Source organism: Perca fluviatilis, chromosome 19 (genome assembly GCF_010015445.1).
Source record: "Perca fluviatilis chromosome 19, GENO_Pfluv_1.0, whole genome shotgun sequence".
Classification (NCBI taxonomy): Eukaryota; Metazoa; Chordata; class Actinopteri; order Perciformes; family Percidae; genus Perca; species Perca fluviatilis.
This window is the reverse complement of record NC_053130.1, coordinates 26,611,320-26,622,570: the sequence shown is the minus strand read 5'-3', so window position 1 is coordinate 26,622,570 and position 11,251 is coordinate 26,611,320. Positions and strand designations below refer to the sequence as shown.

Below are 11,251 nucleotides of genomic sequence, written 5' to 3'. Positions count from 1 at the left end.
AATGTCCCAAACCTTATAAATTATCAATAGCCCTGACTGATCGCCTGCGAGAGAGAAAGCAAAGAGTAAACAATGGTTTTCCAAGACAGCTTGGTGGCTACTCAGTTGGCCTTCTTTTCTCTGCAGATTCCTTGTTGTTGTTGCTGTTGTTGTTGGTATGAAGTGTGTAAGTTCTCAGGGGACATCTTACTCCAGCGATTTGGCAAACTCTGCATAATCTATGTAACCGTCATTGTTCTTGTCATCGTCCTTGAGAACATCATCAATGAGAGTGATGAGGTCCTCCTCTTTCAACGGCTGGCTGTCCTCTCCTCTCTCCTGACAAAGAAACAAGGGTCACACTTTACTTGAAGGTAGCTACATAGGAGTGACATGACACTGTCATGAACGTGTCAAAAAGATTTTTAAACAAGTCATAAGCGTTTATGAAATAACGCTTCTTTTAGTAAGTGTCATTCGGTTTTTGTCATGACAAGTTATGGTTAGGATTAGGGTTAGGGTTCATGTGTCATGTGTCATGACAGTGTCATGACACTCTTATGTAGATACCTTCAAGTATTAAGGTATTAAGGGTTATCGAAACAAGATATAAATCAAAAATTGGTTAAATATTCATGTAGACATTATTTGTGTTACAACACATTATTTTTTTAGATACACATTTATATCTCTCTCTCTCTCTCTCTCTCCTAACGAGGTAGTGAGACATTGCGCCTGAACCAAAACATGCATGATTTGTGAACAATCAATGTTAGGCTGTTTAAAGGAAACAGCCTAAAAGTTCGGTCCCTACTGTAAATTAGTGAACGGCTTTAGTGCTTCAGTTTACTTTAGCTTAAAGAACACAGGGCCACTCTTAAACTGTAGGTCCGCAGCAACTCTCAGTTCCTTTAAATCAAAGCTAAAGACCTATCTTTTTGATGTTGCCTTTCTTTAAATAACTGTTCATTTCTTATACTGAAGTTACATTGATGAAACTGTATGACAATCTATATAAGCATATAAAGAGAAATTCTTATTTTATCTGCTTTTATATGTTTAACTGTTTTAACTATTCTTTAATGTTTAATTTCTTATACTGCACTGTAACTTTTATTCTCGTATTTTATCTGTTTTTTATTATCTATTTTTATGTAAAGCACTTTGAATTGCCCTGTTGCTGAAATGGGCTATACAAATAAAGCTCCCTTGCCTTGCCTCAATGAAAACGAGGTACTGCCGTCATGAAAAATCCTTTAGGGTGAAAGAAAAGTGTTTAGGAAAGGAAAGGGTGGATTTTTTTTTTTTTTTTTAGACAATGTGGATCCAGTATCTTAAAAGGTATCTTGCTTTTGTACTATGACAGGTTTCTGACTTAAGATGTTAACTTGGGGTGTAACGCACAAAGACAGTAAGTGGAGTGATAACTAACAAGGGCAGAACAACCTGTGGCACATCCAGTGCCGTTGGTGAAGCAATCAACTGTGAAACTCTTTTTGCGAAATCTCAAACTTTTCACAAATTTGAGACTCCCCTTTTTTTCTTTTACAGTTAACATAAGTTTTTTTTCTTTAAAAAAAAAAAATAGATTACAATAAAGTAACCACTTAGATGTGTTTCCAGGGAAATGTGTATACTAAATATAAAAGTGTTTACTTGTACTTAAAAGTATATAGTATACAGTTTAAAGCTATAATCACTCATGCCCTCTTTAATCCATTCTTTAGCAGTCGATGACAGAAACAAATTATTACTGGTACTGACATTAGCAGGCATTATGCTCACACCTAAGAGAACAAACAATATATAAATGTATACATTCACACATATATATACCTACCTCTCGGTGTACATGTGAGATAGCTGTGGCTAGCTCTAGTCCATCCAGCAGGTTGTTGCCATCATAATCGTGCATCTTGAAATAGTGCAGCTGAAGCTCCTGGGGTGTCATTTCTTTCTCTGGTTTGTCTATCATTCCATCTAAATGCTCCATGATGTGGCTGGAAGACAAAAAAAGGAGTCAAAAGCCACAAGTTACACAGACACCAGCCGACTGTGTTCAAAGTTCACTGTTCTGTGCAAACACGTCCTGAATCGTGCTTCTGCAGTACTGGCAGATATCACTCACTCTTTGTCCTGGACCATGTTTCTGTCCAGGCGGCCGTGAGCGTGGCCGGATATGGAGGCTCCACTGTCTATGACCGGCGGGGGAGGCTGCTGCTGAGGCTGTGACTCCACCTGAGAGTCAACACACAGCAGACAGCAGGACAGGAGGAGGAGCAGACCCCCCCACTGCACACTACACCTGCAACTGCTCATTCTGCTGGACGCGCGCGCGCACACACACACACACACACACACACACACACACACACACACACACACACACACACACACACACACACACACAGCAAGTTAATTAAAGACCCCTGTGCTGTTCTATGAATCTATGGATATCCCATTTTACATTTCCTGTTTATATACACTAAATACATTTTTTTTTGTTTACCTTTTCAACATTCTGTAATTCAGATTTCCCTCAGACTTTTTATGTATACATCTCAAATAAATACCCTCCATTTACAGATAAGGTGTCCCTTAAGCAATTGCTGTTTCCCGTTTCATCATAATAGAGCTAAATTAGTTTAAGGGAGCTGGATCTATCGGATAAATAACGTTACGCCATATTGCTAAAAGAGGAGACATAAAGTCATGATTGTAAACTGTACAACGTTAGACACATTCAGAATCATGTAACAGTTGTTAAGAGGTAAAGACATTGACTACCTTAGTAAAACAATGGGCTCATTAGCGATGTTTAATTGCTGTGAAAATAGCACACGGAGCTACATACCGTTATATGCACCATTATAGGTGGTTAGATATTCTAACGTTAGTGCAGAAGTTAACGTTAGCGAAAAGGCTGGCTGTAAAAACATTTGCTAGCATGAAGCTTCATTTCAGGACTGCGTTGAAATATCGTGACCTGTTTAATGCACAGACAGTACAATACGTTCAATTATATAATTACCTTAAAGGTAATTTTAATACGTACCTGAAAATATTTATCCCTTGCCTATCTTCACTTGACTCCGTGGACAGTTATGTTGTTTTACTAGTTGGCTGGCAACAATGATCAATCACAACCTTTGAGGACCAAGTGGCTTGCCGTAGCTCCACTTGGACACGACAGCTCATTTTGATTGGTTAAAGTTGTCAGAGAGTATGCAGCTGAGCCGAGAGGACTCGCTGCACCAACGTCCCTATTCACTGAATTAGCTGTCCACGGCTGAATAACAATTGTATTATATTCTGCACATGTTCCAACATTGTGTTTATAGTTACAGTAAGATACAGATACAGTACGCCGGGTCAAATCGTATTAAGTTGCTAAGTATCTGGAGTATATTAAGCTAACACTGATACAAACTGACGTTTTATTGACAACATTTTGGAATTCTCACGTTGTAGCGCTTCACACATGGCACTTTCCAGGAGGACAAAGTATTTTACGATGTGAGTGGCTTGTCTTGACAGAGAAAATACCTTTGAGGTGACTCTTTCGTCAGCAGGGGGAGTGAATCAGCCAGCCGCTCAGCTGTACATACAAATCTACGGTGCACTGCACGCAGGAGCACGCTGTGTGGTGGAGTTTACTGAGGGAGGAGAAGCGTCGATTTGTGTCAAGCAAATGTCAAGTTTCCAGAGAGAAAATGACGCTGCTAAAGCTCTGTTCAGGAGGCTTGAGGTTTTTTTTTGCTGTCATAAAGTAGTTGATAGGCCTATTTACTTTCAGTTAAAACCCCTCAGTAGTCTGTGACCCTTGTCTCTCCTTATTGTGTTTACCCATGTGGATGATAGGACAAATGTTAATTATTGTTTATCTGCTGATGAATTCATTGGATTTCCCCCTTAACTTGATCACAGTTTTACCCCCCATTTAAGAGCGCATGGTTAGTGTGAACTGAAGCAAAAAAAAAAGTTTTGTATGCCTGCATTGTATCCTCGATGCAATGCAATTACCAGTCAGTGCGAGAGCTGATAGATGTAGGCTATATAGTTTGTAACTGAGCCAGGAGGTTAGCCAGCGTCAAGCCTGCCAATGGTGCTGAACCCAGATCAGGGAGCAATAAGCCATGCAATTACAAACTGATTTTTTCCAATGAACTCAATTATGAAATAAACACTATTCAAAGAATAAAAAATTAAAAAAACAGCACCTATGCATGCATTCTGTCTGTTTGGGGTTCCACACTTTGCTGCAGACGAGTACAGCACTAGTGTTTCCTATAAGCCCTACCTGATCCAGTTAAAGTGTTAACGGAAAAGATTAAGGACATGGCTGTTGTACAGGAGGGCACACTTCATTTTACTTCCAACAGCTACAGATCAAGGCCTCTCAAAATGCCACAGTCATTACAATAAATGCATCCTTTACTGACAGGAGTCTAATGCGTTGCCAAATGCTAGACAGGATAATGTGTGCATAAGGCATTGCGTTTAAAGTGCTGCAAGGTGACAGTAGCGAAACAAGTTAAGAGGGGAATTCACGTTGAAAAAGACGGGTTTACTTTCTGAATATTGCAGATATTTCTTTGTTAAATGACGCATATGCGGCTACTAAATATTTTATTACAAATTAATTATTTAGTTCCTATAACAACAATTAGACCTACTTCCTTACAATGAAACTTCCACATTGAAAGAAAAAAAAAAAGTTTACTTATGCGCTGTGGATGTTGTGTTAAATGGCCTTTCGTGCCTGTGGTAACCCACACCCCACCCCTCCGCATTCAAAGATTACACATTTATTTCTCCTGGAAGTCTGCAGTTACTCCCATCGTGTCCGGCGAGTACAGTCACCACCGAGACAGAGCAGTGATGGCATCCCGGGTCTCCTTCACCCAAGCCCGAATAGAAGCGGAGCTGGAGCGCTACCGCGCCGAGTGCCAGTGGGAGAAGATACCGATGGTCATCGAGCAGATGAAGGTTGCGCGGATCCACGAGGACGGTGAGTGTTCTACACCTGGAGGGTTTAAAGTTGAGGTATCTTCTGTCGCTTCCGGACTGTTTTTAACCACTCACTGCAACAACAACAACAACAACAACAACAAAAATAGCCTAAATAGCGAGAAAAACTTATAGGATTCCATAAATTCCCTACTATAATAAGTGCCCAGTTGTTTAAATTCCACTTGTTTTCAGGGACGTTTCAGGAAGTTGTTTCCAGAGTAGGTACATTGTGTCTTAAAGATCATTTGAATTGAGTTGATTTACACTGGGAACAATGAGGATTTAATGTCTCAACCCAGTTTTTTCAACTGATCTGTAAAAAGTAGGATTTAAAGACTCAGTAAGAGTCTCAAGTGTTTGTCAAAGATGGATTTGTTTTGCATTGAGTGAGTGGCACTGTACTCAAGTTGGACTTTGGACTCTCAAAGATAGAGTGGGTTACTCTGTACTTCAAGTTTTTCTCTGTAAATTTACTCCACAAATAATAATAATAATAATAACTTGCTTACATCCAGTGGTGTAGTCTATGTGATACGCTTGTATATGCAGTATAGCTCCAGGATTTCCATACACCCACTTAAAAATGCCCGATGGCATGCTAGGCCTACCACATACTTTCCATTATAATTTGGATATATTTTGAACTGTCATCTGTCTGTTTTTAAAGGTTTATAAAGGTATTTCCACTGTAAATTGGTGCATAAAATACAGGAATACAGGAAATGAAATCGTTGATGCTTACCTGGGGGAGGACACCCCCAAAAAAAGGCAGCCTGTAGAATCTGTATATATACAGTACAGTATACCAACTACAATACATTACACTACACCACTGCTTACGTCTGTCCTACTGGGCCCAGACCAGGGGTCAGAGAGGGGTTGCCGGATGGCTCCAACAATTCAGTGTCACTCCCTGGAAGGTTACAGTCTATACAACAACAGAGGGGGGACATGATCAAAGGTATTGTATGGCCCTCGGCATCACCCCTCCTACAGGATAGATCTGGTACCCCCAGCTGTATCTAATGCAAAACAAGATTTCCCAGTGGACAATTCACGTCTGCCTTTACCCTTGAAATCATTCCACACTGTGCACGTGCTCAAATTGAATGCAAACACACTTATCACCGTGTGTCTCATAAAGCATTACTTTGCTAAGTCACTAATGCACCTGCCTCCACCTCTCATCTTAGCAGAGTAAACACAGGTTCAGGTGACTCGACTGCAAGTCGGCTGTTGTTGTGCCCATAACTGGCTGATAGTGCCGACCAGCACTTTCTCCCTGCCTGCACGTGCACTGAAGTGTTAAATCGATGTGGTATTACTGTGTACATGCATGGTTCACATGAGCTGATCTGACAGTGAGGGGGAAAAAATCCAATTTACTGCATAACAGTTTAAAAGAAAAAAGCCATTGTGGTGCAGACTCTTCATTCTTTGGTCTCTTGTTGTTTAAAGTATTTCACTTTGGATAATTTAAAGTTAGGTGATGTAGTGATTAAGATGTGATAGTCTAATTTGATGTCAGTCATACTCAAAGAGCAAGGTTTGCTATTGAAAGATGATGTTGTGCACCACTAGTTAACAATCTCACAAGGAAAGTATAGTCACCATTTAGGATGCTGAGGTTAATACAGTATGTTCCAGTCCTCTGTATTTTTCCTGGGAATGTGTTTTTTTTTTATTGACCTGTGGGGAATTACATTCTACAATTAAAACACTCGGTGGCTATTTTATAAGCTGATTCTAGTATTTTTACATTTAAAGGTACCCTGTGGAGTTTTCTTGTAAACCAAAACATGTTTTGAATTCAGTGTTTCTTGTATCGTGTGTGTCCTTAAGGTCTAATAAATGCATTTCCTTCCTCATAAAACATTTGCACAGACAATTTTTTTTTTTTGTTAAGTTTTTAATATAGCTGAAGTTCCACCAAAGCTACAACTCCAGTGGGTACCTTTAAATTAAAATGAACATATTGGGAAATAAAATGTACATCAAATTTTATTGAAGAATTAATTCCATAAATAATTTTTTGTATCTGGTCCAAATTGTCTGACGGTATAGAAGCATAAAGAGGGCTCCTGACCTCAGTGTTTCTTAAATTCCGGCCACAGCCCTATACCAATTTTTACACCTGTCTGTCTGTCTGTCTGTCTGTCTGTCTGTCTGTCTGTCTGTCTGTCTGTCTTTCTATCTGTCTGTCTGTCTGTCTGTCCGTCCGTCCGTCTGTCTCTGTCTGTCTCTCTGTCTGTCTGTCTTTCTTTCTATCTATCACATTATTGTGAAAGCGATATCTCAGGAACGCCTTGAGGGAACATCTTCATATTTGGCACAGACGTCCACTTGGACTTTGGAGTTCAAAGGTTATGGTCACTGTGACCTAACTAAACACATTTTTGGCCACAACTCAGGAATTCCTGCACTAATTATAACATAATTATAACATTTTACACAAATGCCAAATCCATGTTTTCGTCAAAAAATACACTTTTATTAAATTGCTTCAAAGTCTTTACTACATATATCATTGAGTCTAGACACAGATGTAAACTGCAACTTGACTGGTTGGCAGAGGCATACAACCACAAGGCGGTAATTGTAGTTAGTTTTCATTTGGAGTCGTGTTTCTGTCCAACTGAATGTAAGTCCAATATTTGCTCTCCTTTTAGCTCTGTTTTGGTCACCACTACTCCTGAGGTACATTTCTGACTCTTAAGCCGCTATACGTTCTGCTGTGTTCACCAGCTAGTCTCTTCTGTCTGTCTGCTGTTTGGTGTCACAACAGTCCATCACAAAATGACTTCTGAAAAACCGAATCACAGATGAAAGACTGTTTCCGATAACTTGTTTCATTTGACCACTTTATCAGTCATCTTGTATTGAAACAAGAATATGTATTCCCAAACTGTCCGACAACACTGTTACCTCTTAACTTATTGCAACACAGACTCTTTCAAAAGTCTAGGCTCCAACTTGCTGTTTATCCCTCACCATCCCAGCACTGATAGCTTTAGCCTTGGCTGTGCTGATAAAACTAACTAAGTTTTATCAGCGGTAAGATAGAGGATAGAGGATAAGGAGGCAAAGTCCCTCCCCTTCCGGTGGATAAAACTAACTACGTTTTTTATCAGCAAATATGTCAAGTCCAGTATATCAGGACATAAACACTTCTCACAGAGTTGGCGGAGGAACACACATCCACAGCATGGAAAAGGTAAACAGGAAGGCTTTAATCGAGTGTTTGCGTGTACACAAAAACTGAGGTTTACTACTGGACTCTAAAAGCCCAGTCAGAACAGAGAAACAGAGCAGAAGTAAACTTTAATATCTTCGGTGTAGGTGGACGTGCAGAGCTTATGGTATGATTACAATGTTGAAGGCTATTTAAGGAAAGTACCGGGGAAATTAAGCTCAGCATTAGTTCATGCAGGACACTGAAGTCATACGCCCGCTGATTGAATTATCATTCCTATCAGACACACACCAATCACAGCCATTCTCTCATCAAGGGGCGTTCCTCCTCACTGATCCCTGCTCCACTCACTGCTGCTGCTGGCAACGTTTTACCTCCACCACCCCAGCCTCCACCTTCCTAGTCCTAACATGACTCAAAGTTTAAAATTGTTTTCAATGTCTTTCTTTTTTACGGCATGGTGCTCCCTGTTTCAGCTTAGCATGCGGCTTGGCTGGCCCAGGGAGCATTATCAAGAGCGGAGCCATCAGCGCCAAGCATAACTGTATTTTCATTTGTTGCAATAAATGGTTAAATCTATGATGAGAGTGTTCCTGACTGAAATAGAAACTGTAGCTTTTGAACATCCTTCAGGGCTCTGGCATGTTTAAACTCCTCTCCCTGAGCTGCTGTTTTTAATGGACTGAGTGATGTTTGCTTTGGCTACAGAAACAAATTACCTCTGACCCTCAGACCTACCCCAACTAACTCAGTTTACTTTTTTACTTTTTCAATCCCACCCCCTAGATGACTACGGGATGCTGCTGATGGCCGAGGTGCTCCTGGAGGAGTGCCTGCAGGAAAACGTAGACCTTTTACGGAGCTCCACCCCTTTGATGGACAAGAACCAGCCCAGACTGGGCCGTGCCAAAGGCCACCTTAACACCGTCCTCAGCCGAGGCCGTCTCACAGTCAGTCTAATCTGGGTTCCTTCAAGTCACCCTATAGTTGTTGAGTCCTCTCTGCTTCTTTAAAGTGCCCATATTATGAAAAAAACACTTTTTCTGGGATTTGGGGTGTTCTTTTGTGTCTCTGGTGCTTCCACACGCATACAAACTTAGAAAAAAATCCATCCTTTTTTGAGTGAGATACGGTTTCTGAATGTGTCCTGCCTTCAGTCTCTGGGTGAGCTGTTCAAAATCGGCACGGCTTGTGACGTCACAAGCCGAAACGAGCTGGCTAACCACAACCGTTAGCTTGTAACGTTAGCGTTAGCATGCTAACGCTAGCATGCTGCCTCGTTCTCAATAGCAAACCACTGCTACAACACACACAAGTTCACCATAATCTACAAAAGAACTACTTAGATGTGCGCCCTCATTTAGAAGTCTCCCAGCTAATCCTGCCTTGTAACTGACCAAAGTTGGAGAAACAGGCTTTCTTTTACTGTCTATGGAGCTAGCTAGCTGACATGATCTACATCTGAGCTACTGCGCATGTGCGAGTGCAATCAAAGATAGTACAGAAGAAGAAGAAGAAAAGAGGTCTCACTCATAGACAGTATATAATGTACCAATAGACCCCGTTGCTCTGGACGGAGACTAGTGAAAGCTATTAGAAGCACTTTTCCGGTGATGGCCAGCTTTACTGCACAGCCTCCAACTGAGAGAGACGACGTAAATGTGACGTGAGCAACGTGTCTGAAAGTTGTAAGTCTTCTGGTAGCTGTGCCAAGAGAAATCTCAATCATTCCCAATCTTACAGAGACGGAGAGCGTAGGTATATGTAAGGAGATAACATGGGCACAGGCTAATTATTGCTCACTAAAATGCTAGTTAACATTAGTAATTAAACCTAAACAGCTCATGTAAGTCGAAACTTCCTGCAAGCTTATCCTGTACTATACGGTAATTCCTCTACTATGTCACACAATCGTTAGCCTATTTTTACAAAAACGTCTGCTAAGGAGCCATAACGTGAGATAAAAGGTAATGGAGCCTTTTATACGTTGTTGTGTTTCTTTAGAACTAAACAATGGACAAATATAGTCTTTAAACACTTTACAGATGTAAAGTTATTCACTGTCAAGTGACGTCAGTGGAATGCTAACGGGAGGTGATGGCTAGGTAGCATCAAAATGGCGCCATAGGAGGTTCAAGTTCTGAAGCGAAGCTTACCCCCTTGGTCTCACTCTGTAGCTGAAACAGAGACCAGGTGAAAAGAGGATCTGCAGCAGTGAGAGAGAGCTGTGCAGTACAAAAAAAATATGGTGTTTTTTGAAAATTAAACCATGTAAACCTATTCTGGTACAACCTTAAAATACAATTATGAACCTGAAAATTAGCATAATATGGGCGCTTTAACGCTTGTTTTCTTACGCTTGTTATGGCACAGAGCACAGGAAGCATTTTGTACAAATATCGTCCTTTGTGTTGCTTCAGTTATTGCCTAACCATTTACTTCCTCTTGTCCTCCAGCCCAGGTATCTGAACGAGGCTCTGCTGCTGATGGCTAAAGTGCACTTTGTGCAGGGTCGCTTCCGCGATGCTCAGGGAATGTGTGCCAGGGTGGGACTGGAGGAGCTGACACAGAATGAGCAGCCGACCTACCACCTCCGCCTGCTGGCCGAGGCTTTTGTAATTAAAGGTACCTGGCACCTCTAGGGAGTTAAAGGGGACAAATTGTGCTTGTTTTCGAATTCATACTTTTATTGTATTGGGTTTCTACTGGAACATGTTTACATGCTTTAATGTTCAAAAAACACATTATTTTTCTAAATATATATGTGTCTATATACCTGTATTCACCCTCTGTCTGAAACGCTCCGTTTTAGTGCCTGTCTCTTTAAGCCTCCCTCCCGAAAAAAACTCAAGCTTTGGTTATACCCACGCAGTGGCTCGGGCCTTCTTAGATGGCACGTGCGCTACGAGCATGCACAGAGACGTTTATGCTCTGACGCATTGTTCGTTGCAGTATTCTCCAAAACACTGGGGGCATACAAACAAAATAATCTGTGAATAAGCAAGAAGTAGTAGAGAAGAAGAGAACGGAAGTAAAGGAAAGCAGGCTGCCTGGCAACACTAGTAA

The 11,251-nt window shown here is 40.9% G+C and overlaps 2 protein-coding genes across 4 annotated transcripts in view; one reads left to right on the top strand and one right to left on the bottom strand.

Moving 5' to 3' along the window:
* mcfd2 (multiple coagulation factor deficiency 2, ER cargo receptor complex subunit) lies at positions 1-3,154 on the bottom strand. 2 transcript variants are annotated; one of them, XM_039784276.1, is made up of 4 exons: positions 3,035-3,154; positions 2,108-2,302; positions 1,820-1,979; positions 1-318 (listed from the first exon to the last, which is right to left on the bottom strand). In XM_039784276.1, the coding sequence occupies exons 2-4, from the start codon at positions 2,296-2,298 to the stop codon at positions 187-189; spliced, it is 483 nt and encodes a 160-aa protein (XP_039640210.1). In that variant the 5' UTR covers positions 2,299-2,302; positions 3,035-3,154; the 3' UTR covers positions 1-186. The 2 variants fall into 2 exon arrangements, with proteins under 2 accessions (XP_039640210.1, XP_039640209.1); XM_039784275.1 differs by having other exon boundaries at positions 2,108-2,299; positions 3,035-3,149.
* Positions 3,155-3,573: 419 nt separating this feature from the next.
* Positions 3,574-11,251, top strand: part of ttc7a (tetratricopeptide repeat domain 7A) — a 59,734-nt gene continuing 52,056 nt past the window's right edge. The window contains exons 1-4 of one of the 2 annotated variants that reach the window (XM_039784274.1): positions 3,574-3,727; positions 4,804-4,990; positions 8,972-9,135; positions 10,642-10,810. In XM_039784274.1, coding sequence (XP_039640208.1) covers positions 3,671-3,727; positions 4,804-4,990; positions 8,972-9,135; positions 10,642-10,810 — 577 coding nt within the window. In that variant the 5' untranslated portion in view covers positions 3,574-3,670. The other variant, XM_039784273.1, reaches the window with a different exon arrangement.